At 38.2% G+C, this 20,213-nt stretch overlaps 1 protein-coding gene across 1 annotated transcript in view; it reads left to right on the top strand.

Moving 5' to 3' along the window:
* PPP2R5A (protein phosphatase 2 regulatory subunit B'alpha) overlaps nt 1–20,213 on the top strand; it is a 41,817-nt gene that overhangs the window by 2,403 nt on the left and 19,201 nt on the right. The window contains exon 2 of the mRNA XM_059468695.1: nt 15,426–15,622. Coding sequence (XP_059324678.1) covers nt 15,426–15,622 — 197 coding nt within the window. The remainder of the gene's footprint in view (nt 1–15,425; nt 15,623–20,213) is intronic.

The raw sequence follows: 20,213 nt of genomic DNA, 5'->3' as shown, positions 1-20,213 counted from the left end.
TTAACTCTGCATTATTAAGTCCTGTAGTTTTGTGAGTGTGGTTTTACAGCTTTTTACTTGTAACACAGAGAAATTTTGCATGGCATCAGCAGCTCAGATGTTTGGAAATTTGAAGCCATAAACCAGCAGAGGAATTTCTTCAGTTATGCAGGGTTTTACAGTAGTTTGGATCGCCTTATTGCCTGGAGTTCTTAAAGGAAAATCCCTTCAGTCTTTATGCTTTTGATTCAGATGTGAAGTCTTGCCTTGGAGACTTGCTTCAGAACAGAAATTGTGGGCAAAATGTACTTTTATGAGCTGTAGTGTCCCAAGTAGCCAGTTTGCACAAAGTCAAGCAGTACTCCTTTGGCTTGTTGTTCCCTTAGGTTTGTGATGTTAGATTTGTCCTGAATGTGGCTGTGGGCCTGGGATGGTTTCTTTTCATAATGTTCCCTCTCTCCCTTTTCCTCTTAACCCTTCCTTGCCCCTGAAACCAAAAAAGGTTCTAGAAAGAGCTTGCTCTCTCTACAAATGGATTGTTTAATACAACTATTAGTTCTAATCACGTGTATCTTGGGAAGATAAATCTTTGCTTTATTCTTGGAAGTTGATATGCAATTCAGCAATTGTTTTGGTGCTGCCAGTGTAGTATTATCTACAGAATCATGAGCCAGAATTCCCAGGGATGGGCTGGAAAAGGAAAGTACAGTCATTTTAATGATGCCTATGGATGCTCAGCATACACTTAGTAATTAGAACAAGGTTTTACTTTTACAGACCTCTTCAAATAAATGTTAAACCTGAGGTATTTCAAACCTGTATTGGGAGAAAATGGAATATTCTTAGATGAAGAAGCAGTTTGGTATTATGCTGCTGTAAAATATTTAATCTAGTTTATAGGTATTGTCTTGTTTCATCACTTTTTAAGAGATAATATTCTAAAATAAGTGTAAACAGTATTTTAAAACTCCCCAGTAGGTTTGCCAGACTGACCTAAAGCACTTGCATCTATTTTACTGGAGGGAGAGATGTTCCAGAAGAAAAACAGAAATTACCCATTGCTTTAGAAAGTACCTTCTTGGGTAGAGAGTGTTGTGGGATTTTTTTATTTTCTGTAGGGGCTGTTTTGTTTGCCACTGGAATGGCCAGCTCACATGGTGAGACTCACTTTCAGAGTTGTATTGTTTCAAAGCCTTTAGGCAGATAATCTAAAAAATACATATTTCTGCAGTTAATTGTACTGCTGGTCTGAATTTCCAAAATCCTGTGCTTTGGCTGTGTCTTTCTTCTCCTACATCACATCTCTACTGGTGGGTCCCCATTAGGAGGAACTGTTCTCTTCAGAGGTGTTTTTGGGGAGTGATGTGGAGAGGAGGGATGGTAAGACTGTGTGCTGTGGTTAACATTCAGCTTATCTGTGGGTGTGATGATATCTATCCTGTGTAGGTGAAAGCTCAGCAAAACCTGACTGATGGCAGGATACCCAAAATAATTTAGTAATTTGTTCTTCAGTTAATTTAGGGGGTTTCCTAAAGCATTGTTATTCAGGACAGTGTCCATTTTACTGTGTAATTTAACAACTGAATAAGAAATAGTGAAGACACAGTGATCATATTTAAAAGAAAAAAAAGATTGTTTAATCACCTTCCCCATCTTCTTTTCATTTTGTTACCTAAAGTTTGGGTAATAAAAGAATTTTGAAGAATCTTCAGCCAGAGTAATGTGCTGGAACACAGCAGGACTTAGTAATTTCATGGACGATTCTGAGAGTGTTGCTTTTAAAGAAATCTAGCAAAGGGAATGTTATTTTTGTTGTCTTAAGAAGCGGTAATTTTGTCCCAATAGGAGATTGTTGTAAGAGACTGCAATAGAACATGGCAGTTACCTTCATTTTTGGAAAAGAGATGCAACTTGACCTTGGAGACTGATCTGACTCTCTCTCTTGTCTCTGCCACTTTTGGTTGAAGCAGCATGTAGAAATAGAGGTGGAAAGTGGTGAAAAGAAACCACAACTTGTTGCTTTGATTTAGTACAGCTAATATGGCCCGTCAGGTTGTAAAGCAAATAGATGTTTTTTTCTTTTGTGTACCAAACTTGTCAACTGCAGCTGGAAAGAATAAACATTTCCTGATGCCTCTTACACTCACAAGAGAAGAACTGGAGAGTGGTCCAGAAATCTTTCAGCCATGGACTAGCAGTGGTTGGAGGGATCTCTGTGGGGCTGAGAGCTACAGAGGTTACAGAGGAGTGCACTGGAATAAGACATTTCTGAGAAGACCTCCCAGTGTGCAGTGTCAGCATTCAGATACAAGGTGTAAAATAGGTGTTAACTCTGGTTACTTTCTTTACTTAAACCCTTGAGAGAGAGCTTGGCTTCGGCTGAGAACCGGTTTCTGTGTTCAAGCTAAGCTTTTGTGGGAATGCTGCAGAGAGGCCTGGTAACCTTGCTGATAGGTAAAATTTTAGTGTTATTAAATCTGAGGATCAGTTCAAGCCTCACACTTTGAGTGGTTTTGAGTCACACAGTGTGTGCTTCAGAGTGACATAAATAAGTGGAATTAAAAACAGCTGAGAGGAATTTTCTTGTCCTATTAAGTTGCCTTTGCTCCCCAAGGGGAAGTGTGCTTCAAAGTTTTAGAATGGTTTACTTTTACCACAGCTTTAATAAATATTTATAAGTGAAAGGACAGTTTTCTCTCTCAGATTTGCACTTGTTTTTTTGTGTCCCTCATGATTCATTGTTATTTCCTCTTCTGTAGTCCCCCCTTCTCCACCTTTTGTGTTCAACATCCCTTGCAACTATGTTCATCTTGGATGAGTTTTTCCTTAAAAGTGAGAATCTTTAATTCAGATGAAGAATGAGGATGTTCTGTGAGGAATTTGTTTACCTCTTACTATAATCTCAGCAGGACATACTATGAAGTAGTCAAAACTTCCTTTTTAGTGAAGTTGCAGTCTTGAGAAATAAACAACCTATAACAGATGAAAAAGCTGTAGTAGTTCCACGAAAAACGAGCTGTTTGAATTTTTTTCTATATTAAGGAACTGTTCCTAGTTTATGGAGTGGAACATTTTGGTTTTTATTCTTAACAAATTGACCTTTTTATCCGTAGACTTGAATTTTTGGTCTTAGAATATACTTCCATCAAAAGCAGCTCCTAAATATAGAGCCTATTGACTGTCTTCACATGAACTTTTCTATTTCAATCTTTCACATCTTCCATGTGCCAGCTTAGTATCAGATTTCTTTTTCCATATTCATTGCTTTCTGGTTTAGTCAGATAGTAGTTTTGCAGGTGCTGAATTCAATGTTAGTTGCTGTAGGAAATACAAATTGAATTAGTTATTGCTGCAGGCTATCTGATCAAAAGATTATTTCAGTCTATAGATTGGAGATTTTTTAAACATCTGTCTATCTTAATATCACTCAGTGCTTTTGAAAAGATGTCATACCAACAGTTCTGGACAGATTAATATTCCTTTAAAGGACAGAAGGAATATGTGTTATGTTCTGATGGAAAAAAGACACTTCCATTGAGAAGGCTGTAAAATTTAGCTTCTATACCCTTGCTGTCCTGACTCTTGTTTTAATCTAGCAGGTTAAAATACAGCTTTTAGCAGCATGTAGATTTGGAGGGTTGGAGCTGCAGCCCAGTTGGATTAATAGGTAGCAAATAACACCTGTTTTAGAAGACTCCCTTGGCAAAATGCTCTGCTAGAAACTGGATAGTAACAGCTTCTTTTTAAAGTCTGAATCATTTATTCCATCAGAGAATTATTGAACTGGTTTCTCTCAAGTTTTGCTGAATTTGTGGCCATTGAATAATATTGTTTGCAAGATGATATTTCATAGTATGTTTCTGACTTGAAAGCAGAGTTCATCGTAGTTAAGGTTACCTTCAGTTTTCCTGCACAAGGCCTTCTTCTCAGCTGCTCACAACATTGCTGAACTGTTTGGACTGAAGTTTTCCATGCCAAGTATGGACAGTTTTATTTGCAACTCTTCCTCAGGCTAATTTTCTTATTTTCAGCAAAACCAATTCAAACTACTTTGAACACTAGAGAAAGATAAATGGTATAGTGTCAATATTAAAAAAAACCCAAACAAACCATGAATTGTGTTGAGGTGTAATGCTTGCTGTACTTTGGAGCTTAGCACGTGGTTCTTAATGCAAATGAATCTCATGTGGTCCAGATTCTTGTTTGGTCCAATTGTAGCTGTTGTAGCAGGACTGATGAGTTGGTATTTTCCAAGCTGGTGTGTTCAGCTCCTTGAGGATTTGCTGTGCTGCTCCCATCTGCCACGCTCTGGGAGGCTGCTCTGTGTGGCTTCCTTTGGGCTTCTTGTCTGCAGTGCTGTAGGACAGCAGGAGGCAAAGTCAGACAGCAAGTGAGGCAAAACTGTCATTTCCTACAGGGAGGAGCCCGGGGTGCATTGCAGGGGGAGACATGGCACGGAACTGCTGAGGTGATGGAAAAGCCAAAGTGGGAAGAGAGGGCAGAAGCCAGCTCCTCTCCAGTGGCTGCAGGAAGCTCAGTGTTGGGAGTCTCCACACTCCTGTTGGCTGTGAAACTTTATGGAAATACTTCTCAACATGTTCTCTTCTAATTTCTTTGTAACTTTTCATCGCAGCCGTGGATTTTGAACTTACCACGATCTTTCTGAAACTTCACAGGCCTAGGGTTTTTGTTCTGTGCATCAGGAATTGATTGTAGATTAGCTCGTTCATTCTCTCTCTCTCCTTGAGAATTGAAAGTTAAGGAGAGCATAAGTGTACATTTGGGGGTGGGAAGTGAAGCTGAAATGTAAATGCAGGATACGAAGCCTCAGTATCCTAAGGGCTTGGAGGCTACAGGAACAAACAGCAGTCTGATCAGAATTCAGCAGACCTGTATCCTGCTGAAGGAGTAGCATGTACTGCTGCAATGGATATGGTGAATAAGAGGCTATAGATTAAAAAATGAAAGTCAATGCAACAGCACTATTTCTACTACTGGGAAAAGATTTCTGTCTCATTCTCATCCTAAGGTTCTTCCCTTTTCCATTGTTTGTCTTGATCTTACCAAGCAAAGCTTTGGTGAAGTAGATGGGTTTTGTCAGCTTTGTTGATATGATAGGATTCAGAAGAGAAATAGAAATTTTGCTGAGAGTTGGGAGGTCGAGGTGAGAGTAACAGCAAAAATTATATTTGTGCATGTCTATTGAAGAACAATGCTGCAAAAGGATGATGTTCTATTTCTAGTAGATAATTTTTTAAAACACTAACAATTTAGAAGAGGATAAAGTTACTCCCTACAATAGGAGAAAAGCTTTCCATTTTTAATACAAGTTTCAAATGACTGATTAGAAGTTTGTATCTGAGGCCGTCACACGCTTGGAGAGTTGGCAAGCTGTGGGTGACAGACAGTGAGAGTGGCACAGTTGATTTTCTCAGAACTGGAAGAGGAGGTGGGTTGAGCAGGTTTAGAGGAGGACAGTATAGCATGGGGCAGGAAGGCTGATCTGAAAATGATCAGGAATGAAAAGTCACAGCAGTGTCTCTAAATATGAAGGGGGAAACAGCTTCATTTCTACTATAGCTGCATTAAAGGATTAGCAGAGTGCACCACTGCATAAACAAGTGAGCTTTTAGAAGTGATTTAATAGGTTTATTTCTGTAGATGCTTGGTCCTTCAAAATACAGAGGCACAGTTTTTATTCCATTAATTTCATCCCAAGTAAAATTGTATGGGAGAATATAGGGGAGGAAAAAGTGGGCTTTTTTGAAAAAGGTTCTAATTTAGTGTAATTGTGTAAAACTTTTGAAAAGTGTACTGTGTTTTTTATTACTAATTCTATGCTTGAAATATGACATACATGTAAGATTGAAGTCTTGTTAAGCAGCAAAATTTTGATTCCCTGTCTATGTAAAGGCAACAAATAGTGAGAACTGAGCTTAGGTCTTGAATTATGAATGGGAAACAAACTTGTGCATTTCAGCATAGTTGGATTCTGTAGGAAAGCAATTCTTGTTGTTTTGAGAAGAAAAATGAAGATGGGAGTCTCAGCACCCTCTTTAAAGACATGGGCTTGGTCCACAGTAAAGTCAGGAAGGACAGGGTTTGGTAATACATATTTGTTCATCTTCCTTTAAGAGTAGGAAGTGGGATCAAAATAAACCAAATACATCAAAATGATGTAAATTGAGTTTAAAAATAGCCAAGAGATTTTGCCAAATGGGAGAGGACTTAAAGTGCAGGTTCCTTCATTCTGAACACTTCATCTTTAAAGTTCTTGGTAGAAAGTGTAACTGTTTGAGTATGCTTGAAATTGATGAAAAAATTACCTCAACCTTTTATTTATGAGGCTAAATGTCTACTTCACTTAAATTAAGCAAAGAGATCCCATGAATGTTTGTTATTTGTCTGCTCAGGATGATCTGTTCTCGTTCAGGTTGGTGGGAGTTGAGCCACTGAATGCAGCACAACCAGGATTTCACCTGTGTTCCCTGTCTAATTTAATCATAATTCTTTCCACTGCAACATAATTATGAAGTATCTCGTTATTGATCCAAGAAGACTTTGAAAAGTAAGAAACACTTGTTTAGCCAATTTGTAAACTATGTATGTATCTAAGGAGTTAATCCAGTACTTGTAGCTTCCACACAGATTTATACAGGAATTCAAAGGAAGAGGTGGGTTTTCCTTGTGTTTTGGGAAGTTAGATTGGCTGTTTCCTCTGGCACACATTTCATATTAAATTGCTCCTCTGTGCATCTCCTTCATGTTTAAAAGCTAAGTGCTAAATTAATTATGAAATAAGTTTGTGTACTCTTGTTAAATTCTGTTTAACAGCTGCCCTTGGTTTCAATAAAGGATATTTTTATATTTGACTTAGCACTAATATTGCCATGTGAAAATTACATGAGTGTTTCTTCAGTTTCTGGAAAATAAACTTGATTTGTGTGGACTTGCATGTTCTTGTGTGATGTCAAACTGGAGCAACTTCATCATCTTACTCAAAATTAATTTTATACTTAGATATGGTGAGGAAATGATGGGGAAGGTAATAGATTCTTAATTTGTTAATAATAGGCAACACAGATCCACTTATGGCATACTCCATAATTACCACTCATTAATTATAAACTACCATAATATCAGACAGGAGCTTTGCAGTTGACTTAAAGTAAAGGGAACATAAATTGTAAATACAGTTGCTGTCCCTTCAGAGTTACAACGTACAAATCAATTTGTTTCATTCAAGCAAAGTGTTTTAATGAGAATTGAAACTGTTATTAATGCAGTCCAAGATAACAGGTATTAAGCTGAAATTTTTACTTAGCCTGTGTGCACACAACTTTGTCACCTGCTGTGTGCCCTGGTAAAATTTGTGCAGAGCACTACAGCTGTTGGGAGGCAAAATAGGGAGCAGAGCTGCTCAGATTATTCTTTTAATTCTTAGCAGGGTAGATGTGACACCCTCACACCCTCACCTTTGTCATACCCTCAAGGGCTTTATTGCATATTCAAAATTACATGTGAAAATCCAGTATTTTGTAGAACCATTACACTTTGATAAATAGCTTTTCTGTAAGGGCAAGTGCTTCAATTGGTGGAAAAGTGTAAATAAGGTCATATTTTGGGAATATGGAGCATCACACCAATTGTCCCTTCTGATCTTTTTGATTTGCCACTCTCAGAAGCTTGGTCTGTAGTGTTCCTCCATTTCTGTAGTCCCTTGGGTTTTGCTGGTGGTTAATTTTCCTGGCACAAGAGTGAATTACCTGGAGGATCAAGTTGCTTGTGCAGCGTCCCTGGGTGCTTTCACCTTGTGGCTCATTCAGTGTAACCTGACTTAGATTTTAAAGAAAATGACTGTTTACATACACAGGGCTTTACCTTGGTCTTTGTTTGCCCTCTTGTTAGGAGGACTTCTTGAATGCATCTCTGTTTTACCATAACAAATACCTTTGTTACATTTCAATATTTAAAAAGCTATTTAGGAGCTCTCTTTGCTGTTTGGGAAAGCAGTTTCAGCTCTTGGGCCTGTGTATCAATTTCTGGAATTTTAAGTTAAAGGTGCTATCTATCCCATATTCACATCTTCTGAGAAACAATTTCCCATTCAGAAAAATCAATTACTCTCGTTTCCTGACTGAATGACCTGGCTATGCATATGAATTCCATGATAGGATTTATCACCTTAAATTCAGAAATCTCTTCATAAAGAAGCAGGTTCCTGTTTTAAATTAACTTTTTAGAGGCTCTGGGTATGTTCAGAAAAGGCTTACCCTGCCATATGATCAGTCACTAAAACTGCTTTATGGGTTTTAAATGATGACAGCAAATTCAGTAGCAGTGTGTGCCAAAACCATAAATGCATGCACTGGAGAGCATTGTAGTGGCTTATAGGTGGGAGCAAGCTTGTTTCAAGTACAAGAGCAGTGGCGGGGGGGGGATGTAATTGGTTTTTGAAAATATAACACTTCAGCTGTGTAAGAAGTGAAACTTCTTTGCCTTTTCTAATAGATAGTTTCACTCTGAACAAAATTTCATATGGTTAGCCATGTGCAAATTCCTCCACTTCTCAGTACTGTCAAAAGCAGCTCTGATTCAGCTGTGTCAGTCCATTGGACAATTTTTTCCCCTGCTTTTCCTTGTTGCATGGAGCTGAATTTCAGCTAGATACTGAACTGCTGGTGAGCTCTTGAGGTAACCTTTGTATTGTTAAACTTGTACATTTTGTTAAGGGTGACTTTAGGGTGTTTTTTGTTCCTGTTCTAGTGATTGGTATGCTGAGTGAGTTTTTATTTGTTTAAAGAACCAATGGTGCTTTAATTCTTCTTTTTTTAGAAAGTGTGGTAGAAATAAGGTGAATTGTGCCAGGCCCAATTACTAGAGTCTAACTTTAAGGACCAAGAGAATAATTTCTATTTTTGCATCTTAACTGTTTGTTGTCTTCTGTAATTAAACAGTAAGAAATAGGGCTATTAATATAAAATAATTTCAGTACTCTCTGAAGTGTCTTGGTTGACTCAAATCTTAATTAAAATCAAGGGATTTAACATGGTAGTAGCTGGAGACTCTTAACTTTATGAGGTTATAAGAAAGCCTAGAAGATAGAAGGTAGAAACAATCTAGATAAGACACTTGCAGTTCATTATCATTGCAAGGAGCCCTGTCACAGAGTTTGTGACAGATGTTGTTAGATCAGCGTGGGCTTTTCAGATTTTCTGCACTGATTTGTTGAGGTCAACTGCTGGCCACGTGGAGCAGCAGATGAGACTCTGAACAAACAATATCTTACTGGGTGGGAATCAGCTTTCCAGGAGTACTTTTTACTAAATGACTTAAAAATTATCTGTATGCTGGACTTGTAACTAACTCTCTAAATCACAGTGCTGCACATGAGTAAAAGGAATTGTTGATTGCTATTCTCATCTAGTTTTGCTTCTAATATGTGATTTCCTTTTTTTTTTTTTTCCTTGCCTGGCATGTATCACAGAATTAACCTTAAATTGAGAATGTTCCAATGAGCAAAATTTCTGATTTTCTTACTATTTCAAAAGAGACTGGAGATTTACCATGTGGAAGGTGCCACAGTGTGCAAGTCTTGCCTGATGACCATCTGCAGAATAGTTTACTTTAAAATGGAAGTACAGGAGAAGCTCAGCTTGTTATTTTGATTGCCTTTGCCTCTGTTATCCTGATTTCTGAAATGAAGAGGTTAAATGTTAGTGTGAGCCCCTGGGTCCTAGGCAGGATTGACCAACTTGGCAATTCTGTGCCAAGTCCTTTTTGTGTTTTTTTTTTTGTGTGGATTTTTTGTTTTGGTTTGGTTTTTATTTAACTCCTATAGGTAGTATAACTTCCCTATCAATAATGATTGAAAATGCATTTTCATTTCATTGTCTTCCTTCTCTAATGAATCTCCTTCTCTAGTGAACAAACTTACTATTGAATAAGGAGCTGGTTAACTTTTAGGATGCATAATGTTGTTCTCACTCCCTTATCTGTCCTGGAAAGTCAGAGTTCTGTTTACTGACAACATGGAGAAAAATTCACTCAGCCCCTTCTGTAGTCCTAGCAACAGCTGTAGATTTTGTGGTAAGAGGTAATTTGAAAATACATTCTTTGAACTCTTGATTGGAGGGGGCAGAGGGAAAACCTACAACCCTGGTCTACTGAAAAATAGTGCTTATTCTTTAGGGTGACAAAGATTTTTTTTAATGTGGAAAACCTGAAAATATTAATGAAAAGTTCCTGGGATGCCTGTGGTGATGCACAGAGCTTGTCTGAGTAGCCCCATCACTTTCAGTGGGGCTGCTGAGTTGCCAAGAGCTGGAATGGTGGGAAGTTCTCCTGTGGGTGTGTGGAATTCCTGGGAAGTGTTATACACTACCAGCCAAGTATATGGGGGTATATTTTTGCTTTAAAAAGGAGCTTAAAGTGATTTAAAACAAAACAAAACCCCCAAAATAACCAAACTCCACAACAAACACAAAATCCAAAATGTGTTATTCTCTAAAGTCTCCAACTTAACTGAAAAATCTTACCTACACATTGTCTCATGCCTCAGTACTTGTGTGATATGGTTCCAGAGGAGATGTAAACCAACTTAGCAGCTCCCTGCAGAGAGCTGCTGCTCCTGTCTGTAATCCTGTGCCAGCGCTGATGCACATCAGGCCCCTCCAGGAGCCATTTAACCTCACTAGTATGACCATGTTATTGAGTTAAAGCTGCTTGGAAGAGCCTGACGAGTTCCAGAGCCAGTGCTGATGGATGGATGTGGCTGGAACAGAGAAGGGGAAGGGAGGAGTAAATGGGAAAGGGGGTAGCAGGGAGAGAGACCTCTCTCAGTCTCTGTCAGCCAACGACTTTGCTGCCTCTCAGCTGCAGGTGGAGACTTCTGAGAGCCTGGAAACACTCTGGGCCCTGTTGTAACATCAACTGCACCAAAACTGCATCTCCCAACCATGTTTTGCCATGCCTGTAACATCAGCACTGACACTCAGCTGTTAGGAGAGACCACAGCAATCACATACACAGGAGCTCTCTGGGACAAAACCAAATATTACATTTAGGTCAAATGGGACTCCCCATGCTTGGTTTGTGTAAGTGGGGCAGAGTTTATCACACTATCTCCTTTTCAGACTAATGGTGTTTCTGAAAGGAGCAGGCTGTACAAAAACATTGATTGCTATAAATGAAAAGCCCCCAAACCAAACCCAGAGGTTTGGTGTCTCGCAGTCCCCATGCTCCTCTCTCCATGTCAGTGTCAAGGCTTCCTCCTGCTCCAGCAGAGCCCTCCACCCCTGAGCTGAATACAGTGCAGTAAGTGCCTAAATCCTAAACTTTGCACTGTGGAATGCAGCACAATAGTGACATGATCCTCTTCATGTATTCAGTTTGTCAGGGAATTATGTAGAATTGTCACCAAGTTCCAAGGAGATAGGTGTTACTTTATGCTGTAATATCATTGTCCTCTAAGTGCTTGAAAGGGCTGTGTATGAATTGCCTTAAGAGGCTGTCTGACAAAAGCTCCTTGGTTGTTTCTCTGGCTTCTTCATCTTCCTGGAGTAGCTTTTTCAGGAAAAGCTAGAAATATTTAGTTAGTGAGACTTAAAAAAATAAATGGAAAATGTTTGCAAATGTTTGAGGGGGTTTATTTTGTATTGGCAGGAAAACTATGAATTTTGAACTTGCCATTTGTGTAGTTGAGAGAATTTTTGTGGATTTAAAGTCTGGTTTCTGCTGATGAATCAAGGATTATGTTGGGTCCTCTGGCTTTGTACTGCAGGTCTTGGCTAAACAATTGTGTTGAGAAAGGAAAATTGTCTTTTTTTTCCTTCCAGGAGGAAGGTCTGTAAATGTAAGAGATAAATATATTGTAGGAAGACCTCACTGTAGTGTGGTTTTGTCTCCATTTATGTGCCAGTGAGGTAGCTCATGTGAATTCTATTTCTTTCCATATTTTGCCTGGGCCTGCCCTAGAAAGATCAGTCTCTTAACTCAATATTCCATGCTTAGATTTGCGTTGATGACCTTGTAAGTCTGAAAGCATTCGATTTAGAAACATTTAAATCTGTACAGTCATGCAGTTTCAATGTTGTAAAACTTCTGCTCAGGAAGAACTTCCAAGTGAAATTGCTTGTTACTTTTTGTCCTTTATTATCATGCCTCCTGTCTGTAGTGAGTGGGGCTTTGTAAGCAGTACAGATAGACTGTGGAGAATTTAAGTATTATGAAGTGCAACAATCAAATTAAGTATTTTAATTGGGTACAAGCTGTCTACTATCTATCATGGAAATGACCAGAGGCAAGTCGTGATGAAAGTGGATCATAATTTGCAATAATTCTTTTGGTGCTGGATGTCAAGTTTTTGTCTTCAGGATTTCCCATCATTATGTTTGATTCAGGGTTGTTTCATTGAGGCATCCACTGTCTATTTTGAACCTAATTTATCTTCTGTGGTCTTTATGGTATTTATTATTTGAAGAATAGCAATTATCTTGAACTCCACATGTATGATGTAAATCTTCATAGAATATTAGATTAAAGCTGGTTTAAAAATCATGCTGTGTGTTGCTCAACTACTAAAGCCAAAAGCTCCAGTATTTATGCAGTTATGGTGGCACAGTTTATTTTATTCCTAGAACTAGAATAAACTATTGTGATATGATTTTGTTTGGTATAAAGTTTTCTAGCTTTCACTGTGCTGGGAAAAAGACAAGGCTCTGAAAAGTTAAGAGCCCTATATGACAAACAAATTTTCCTCAATCATTTGGTGGTTCCCATGGTACCTTTCATAACATTCCTGGGACAAATGTGCAATGTGTCAAGCAGGGATTGAGCACATGAAGACAGATTGTGCTGATAGGACAGAGCTGGCTTTCTTGTTACCTTATTTTTGACATGGTTGCACATAATTTTCATCTCTTGCAAATGACTAGAGATGATAAGTTGACAAAATAATTGTGTTTCCCCTTGCAAGTCCAAAAAAAGGATGTATGCTTACAAGAAGATACTTACTTTGGTTTTACTTTAAATGTTTTAATAGTAACAAAACAGATTAATGGGTGGGTTTTTCATTTGAGGAAACATGTCCAATTGAGAGAGATCAGGTTGCTAATGAAGTGGTCTGCTGGTGCATGGCAGGGGAGAGATTCTCTTTTACTCTGCTGTCTAACGAGAAGTGGCTAATGCAGGAATTTATTTGGTATCCTAGGGAAGCTAATAAGTGATTTAATTATTTTGTATGAATTCCAGTTACTGGCTTTTAACCTGAGGTCTTTAGTCTGTTTGAGCCATGGTTAGAAGTATTCAGGTGCTGTCTGCTGGTTTTTGAAACTTCTAAGTAAATTTTGTTTAATGATGCTTCATTTTTAATTTAAAAAAAATCTATCATCAGCTGACTGTATTGTATTAGCTGTGCCTCACTTGTGGGCCTTTGTAACTCGAACTATAGCTGACTTTGTAGTGAGGGAAAATAAGAGCAGGCTTGGTTCCTGTGGCAGTCTGGCTATCAGCTTGGGGCTAGCAACAAAAAAAAGCTGCCTTCCCAGTGTTGGTTCCTTAAATTAGGCTTTTTTGGATTTTATCCTCAGCATGTCACTGTTATTGCTTTGTTGCTATGATACAATACTTACTCATGCAATCCGCTGTAGAATATTAGAAGATCTGAGCTGAAATGTTACATAACTTACAAATGTTTTTACAGCTGAGGTTCATTATTTTGCAGAGTGTAACAATTCGTGTCTTTGTAGTTATCTGAGTGAAATAAGCATCTTGCAAGGTTTTTTCTTCAAAAGAAAAGCGGTTCAAATGGCAGAATTGACATTCAGAAGTGTGAATCGTTCTTCACGAGGGAGCAGTGATTGCTGGCTGGTTCAAAAGCTGCTGAGGTTGTTGTGCTCAGCTAATAGGATCACAGCTGTCAGGTGGGCAAAGGGAGCACAATGCAGGGTTCTGTGCCTGGGTTCCCGGGGCACAGTGCAGGGGTGTCAGTCCATTTCAGCAATTACCTTTTGCTTATGGAGACAAAGCAATTCTATCAGATAACTGCTGAATATTACACCTGCTGCTGACTGCTGCTGTTCCAGCCGCTAAATGAAAGGTGCTTTGGTAGGAAACCTGAGAAACAGGCATTATCAGAGTGAACTGATAATTATATTTATACTTTATTTATACAGTTAAAGGTATAAACTTAATGAAGTTTGTTGAATTAGAATCATTCTAAAACATTAAAGAGAAGCGTGAGATTTTTCGTAATTTGTTCAGGTTTTAAGGCGAGACTTAAGATTTTCAGTACTCAGTTGCATTTTCTTGTCTTGCTAATTCTTTTGGTGATGAAGCAGCAGTGCTCATAGCCATACTACAGTGACTGAATTAGCTAAGGGATGTAGTCAGGCTGTAGACCAGCCTTGAAAATTCTTCAGGGGAGAGCATTCTTTATTTGGAGATAAAATTGGGAATACTATTTTTTCACCAGAGTGAGTGAGATGCCAACTGGCTGATAGATGAGGTGATGCTGTATTGGTCCAGTGGCTTTGAACCCCTATAGACAGTTGAAAACTAGAACAAAAGACATATTAAACCAAGTTTTCAGTTAAAACCATGACTTTTTTATGGTTGTGGTCATGCAGCTTTGGAACAGTTACAGCATATTAAGGATGTATTAAAATTTTGAAGAGTGCAGTGCTTGATAATCCATCTCTTTTAGAGTAAATGTGAAATGTTAATGGAGGAATTCTGCTTATCAGATTACAGAGGTACTGAATGCTAAAATGAAAATGCTAAGGCACAGCCAAACACATTGTCTTAATAGGCCAAAAATTCTGGAAAACCCTTATATGACCGAGATTGTCATAAATTATTTAGACCAAGCCATTAAAATTCAGGATTAATCCTTTCGAAATATTGGAATTCTTTCTTCAGAGAGACATTGATCACATGATGTTGAAAGTATGTGAAGCATTTTCTATTGGGGTAAAAAGACAAGGTTCCTTCAAAGCAGATTTTACAGCTTTTAAGCAGGTTACATAATAAAGGATTAGGGAGCAGAATGAGACAAATCGGATGAATGAAAGGTTAGTTTGATGCACTGCTTCTGGATATGACTTTTGGTGATGGAGAACTGAGACTTGTTAATATTTATGTATTTAAAATAAAGTTAATTCAGTAACTCGTTGCTGGTAAATGAATTTACTGCCTTGTCTTTGTCTGTTATTTCTTTCATGTACCAGAAGTTGGGGATGGTGGGTGTTCCATTCTGACATACAGATGTTTTCAGTTTGGGCAAAATTGCTTAATGATTTGCTGTTAGTTTGCTGACTATGAAGCACAGCTCTTTCACATTAAAAAAAAGTCATAGCTATGCAAATTCTTGTCAACAAAATAGATTTAGAAATCCTGTTTGCTTCTATAGACATAAGTGTTTGGTTTGGATTTTTTTCCTTTTATAGATGCCACCTTCAATGAACAGCAAGATCTTTTTTGTCAGAAGTTGCAACAGTGCTGTGTGCTCTTTGACTTCATGGACTCTGTTTCAGACCTGAAAAGCAAAGAAATCAAGAGAGCAACACTGAATGAACTGGTTGAATATGTTTCAACAAATCGTGGAGTGATTGTTGAGTCAGCTTATGCTGACATAGTGAAAATGGTAAGTAGAATGCTCTTGTTATAGTTTGTATTTTAATAAAATCAGTTTATGACTCTAATGGCATTTAACTCAGAATTGCGGTTGGTTATTCTGCTTATACAATAGAATATAATTTGTTAATGATAACTTGGCCCAGAAAGGCTTGTAAAAACAAACAACTTGCAGGTTTTAATTATTAGCTGAAACATGATGCATTCAGGTTAATTAAAGTGAAAGAACTGGTACACTGCAGCTACTTGCAGTCTGGGTAAGCTTTCAAGTTGTTCTCTTTCAGAAGATGGCAATATTTCAGTGCTGCCTATCTTTATTTTCTAGTGGCAATGGAGAATTAGGCTAAAGTTTTCTGATAGTGATTGATGCAGGTGCTGGTGACAGCAGAAAAGTTTATCAGTATACGAAAGCAACTCTACTTTGTAAATACTTTTTATGGCTGTTTGTTATTATTTTGGCCTTGGAGAGCTGTACTAGAGCAGCCCAAGTGGTTTGCTGATGTTATAAACCATAGGATGACTTGTCCCGTGCAATTGCTGCTAATGACTTGTTGAATAATGAACAAAATATTTGTGGTCATCTGCTGACTTTCCCAGGTGTTTATGTGCATTTTCAAATGCTACTTAAGTAATGTTTTTGATCTGCCTATACCACATGTACAGGGAATGCAACTGAAAGACACTTGACAATAATCTGAAATTTGAGAATAATCTGAAATTATTTTTTTTTCCTAGAAGTGTGAAATGTAAAAACAATGGCTTTAGTGCCCATGCATTTTCATTAATGGTTCTCTAAACTTTGGTGAAGTTTACATAGATAAAATGCTGACTTTAAAAGAGCTCTCAGGAGCATAAGCAGAGCAGTTCAAATATACAGCTTGCAACTTGTGTCGTTCTCTATACAGTACAAATTAATTTTTTCCTAAGGTTCATTTTGTTTGTTGTTTGGTTGGGGTTTTTTCTGGGCAGATCAGATCTTTAATGTAAATAAGTGTGGAAGTTTTGCCACTATGCTGAAGGGCTAGGATTATTGGAACCCTTTAATCGTTTTGGCTGTTTCAGCAGATGCTTATTAAGTTTTACAAAACAATCTAGGGCACTGGGGGGTTTGTATAGTTTCATTTTTTAAAGGACCTGGTTCTCTGTCCTAAATGTTTTTTGCATAAGGATATACAGGACAAAGTATGTTCACCTCTTCTCAGGCTTCTTTTTTTTTCTTGCTGCTGGTGGCAGCAAGCCTGAATCCCTGCAGTATTTTCTTATTCTGTGTGCCCTCTGTAGCCCCTTGTTAGAAGAAAGAATATACTAACTAGCCCATAGTACTTGTTGAAGGGAGGTTTTCTTTTATATTGGAGTTGTTTTCTTTTCTTGGAGATAAGGTGGTGTCGAGCTGTTCTTTTGAGGTTTTTTTGTTGTGCAAATGATTGGATTCTGTGGATGCTTGTTTTTCCTTCCATAACAAATTTCCATCTCCTTTTCTCCCCTAAAATGACAGAAAGTGAAGAAGCTCAGTGAGAGCTTTAAATGCTCAGTGAGAGGTTTTTGAGAGCTTGAGACAAAAGATCCCTCCAAGCTTGAATAGTATTTCTAATCTCCCTGGCAACTGGCAGCAGAAAAGGCCTTTGCTGTGAATTAGGATGAAGTACCAGCTTCAGAAAAAAATCTGCATGGGTCTGTCTCTCCCTCCACCTAACACCTGTGTCAAGCTCCAGGCCTTTCTTGGCAGCAAAACTTGTATGAGATTGAAGAGTTACTGTTTCACTTTTGTTTTCTTGGATTTTAAGTTTTTAGGCTGTTCAGTGTTCCTACATTAAAAGAAAAAAAGAATAAGTGGAGTTTTGCTGCAGAGTTTGAAGTGTGGTTTTGGGATAAAAAAGTAGAAATAGCCTTAATGAAATCCAGCTATAATCTGGCTGGTAGTAAAGGACAGGCAGACTAAAAAATTCCCTGAGAAAAGCCAGAGTAGCAGCAGTGGCAGAAGCAGAAACAATTTCTTTCCCAAGGCCTGGGACAACTTCTCTGCAGCTCACAGAGGAAACAGCCTCAGGTTTCAGACAGGTTTCCTTGGAGTCACCCGAGCTGTGGGGAGCAAAGTCAACAATGCCTTAAAGACAGCAGGAAGGGAAATAAAATGTTCTTTGTGACCAGTGCATGGGCAGGGTCTGTGCAGGTGAGGAGGTGTCTGGCATTCCTTCCTTCACTGGTCCCTGTTGCCAGGATAGCTGCTGAGCCAAGTGTCACACGGGCTCCTCTGGTCGGCTCTGCTCTGCTGGGCTCCTCAGGCTGGGAGCTGGAAATGATACCAGTGTCGTTTCGAGCCACTGAGGATGGAACAACATCATTTTAAAAAGTCTTTGTTTAAGCAGATGTGCAGGACACACTGTTGGTTATCTTTTTGGTGCCCTGGGCAGCCTGATTGTCCTTCAGCTGAGGAGGAGCTTTGCTGACAAATGGCTTTAAAGGTGCAGCACAGCAGTCAGTGCTCCTCTGTTCTGGGTCATCCAAAATGAGTGTCTTCTCTGTTTGGAAATTCTCAGTTAAAGGTGCTCTGAAGCTAAAAGGAAATTAGGGTTTGCAATTGTGAATATTTTAAGTTTTAAAACTTCCTGGGAAATTAGAAAGTTCTAGCTTGTATCAGTTTTGGGAACATGACTGAAGTGCCTCTTCAGTAAATGTAACTAACTCTTCATCTCCTTGTGCCCATCAGCCTTGCCTTGTTCCCCAGCAGCATATAAAAATCTAATGTAATGAGATTGTCCTAACAGGCTGTATGGGTTGTGAATTCAGAATTTAAAATAAATTAGGTATCCTCAATCTGTACACTCAGAAACTAGAATTGAACCTAGTATCTTTCAAATGTTTAGATTAAATGTACAGAAAATAAGGGACTTTTTCCTTTTTTGTTTTAATAAAACATGATTGCTGTATTTCAGTACACTAACTGGCACATTTTCTGATACAATTTTTGGAAAACTTGGGGCTTTAATTTAGAAAGCTGATGCTGGATTTATCTGGAAATCTATCCAGCTTTAAAAACCTTTTATGATTTGTGTTTCTGAAATCGCAGTTTTGGGATAAGACATAACTTAGGAAAGCAAAAGAATGTTTTAAATAATATGAGAGGATATAGAGAAGAATTTGAAAAAGTATTGCAAACATAATAAGGTAAATTAACTTTTTCTTTTGGGAGGCAGGCTAGTACATAAAAAGGGTGCAAGGTTTATTTTAAGTTTCAAATATTCTTAGAGATGAATAATTTAAGTGGAAGTAGTGAATACTCTGAAAATTATACAATTGGTGTTCCAAAGGCCTGGCTGAGATGCTTGCTAATTATTTCTGCTACAGAAGGGTATTTAGTAGCTTTGTTTTGAACATGAAACTTCCTCACTACTGTGAGGTTCTGTGCTCAGGGCTGACCAGCTCAGTTCAGCAAGATGCATCTAGAAAGAAAAAGAAGTGTTTTCAGGAGATGTTACCAGAACACTTGCAAGCAGTGGTAGAACATTCTCTGTAGGAGACTGATTCATATGCTGGAGGGTTTTATTGAATACCTGGTAAAAGTAAACAAAGCTAATAAGAGAACCAGGATTGTACTGCTGGTTTTTGAGCTTGATTAAAATTAATGTTCTCTGACTCCTATTTCCCCTTCCTCTCCCCCCCCACCCCAAGCCTTTTGTTCTTGAGCTTTGGAATCCCAAGTCCCTTGTGTTTACAGCATTAAAGGACAACTGTTTTTGTGGGCTTGTTTGTTTCTTTGGGTGGTTTTATTTAGTTTGGGTTTTTGTTTTTTCATTGTTTTTCCTGTGCATTAAGCTCAGAGACAGCTGAGCCCATCCACACAGAACTTCACTGCCCTTCCAGTCCAGGAGAGCTTTGCCATGTCCCAACAGGAGACAGTGACACAGAACAAAGGGCATAGGAGGAAATGAAAAGTCAGTTTATGCAATAGCTGTGTATCTTGTTTAATGAAGCAGCTGATTCTTGTGTGCAGAGCCAGCTGGGCGACTTCAGGATCTTTGTGAACTCCTTTTGCTAGATTCTTCAAACACCTTGGAGACTCCTTGGAATATGTGCAGGAGGATTTTGTGCAGTGTCAAACAGTTCCTTTTGTGCTTAGTAGGCTTGAGTGATAAGCAGCTTCTTGAAACAGATTTGATCAAAAAGTCTAAAAGAGTTTGAAAGGTTGGGTTATCTTGTTTCTGAAAAAGTTGGTAGAAAATGCAGAAATGTACTGAACTGCCTGTTCTCTTTTGTTTGTGTTAGATTTAAATCCAGCATGTGCTATCTGTGCAAGAGATGGCATTTTACCTTTGACATCTGAATGGTCTTCTATCCATACTTCAATATACTTCAAAATCCTTGAAGAAACCTTTTAAAACTTGTCCTTTTGAAATTGATTTGATGTGACTGTATCATACTAAAAGTAACCTAGATTAACTTTAAGAAAAAATAGCTACTATGTGAAATGGAAAAGATAGAATGGTTACGTGTTTCTAAATTTCCAAACCCTTGAAACATCTTGAAATATTCAAAGGTGAAAAATGTAAACAGAAGTATCTTGAAATCAAGTAAAGAACTGTAGAAATAAGAAATATTTCTAC

This window comes from Ammospiza nelsoni, chromosome 3 (genome assembly GCF_027579445.1).
Source record: "Ammospiza nelsoni isolate bAmmNel1 chromosome 3, bAmmNel1.pri, whole genome shotgun sequence".
NCBI lineage: Eukaryota > Metazoa > Chordata > Aves > Passeriformes > Passerellidae > Ammospiza > Ammospiza nelsoni.
Note: the sequence above shows the minus strand (reverse complement) of the source record. Positions and strands in the feature narration are given on the sequence as shown.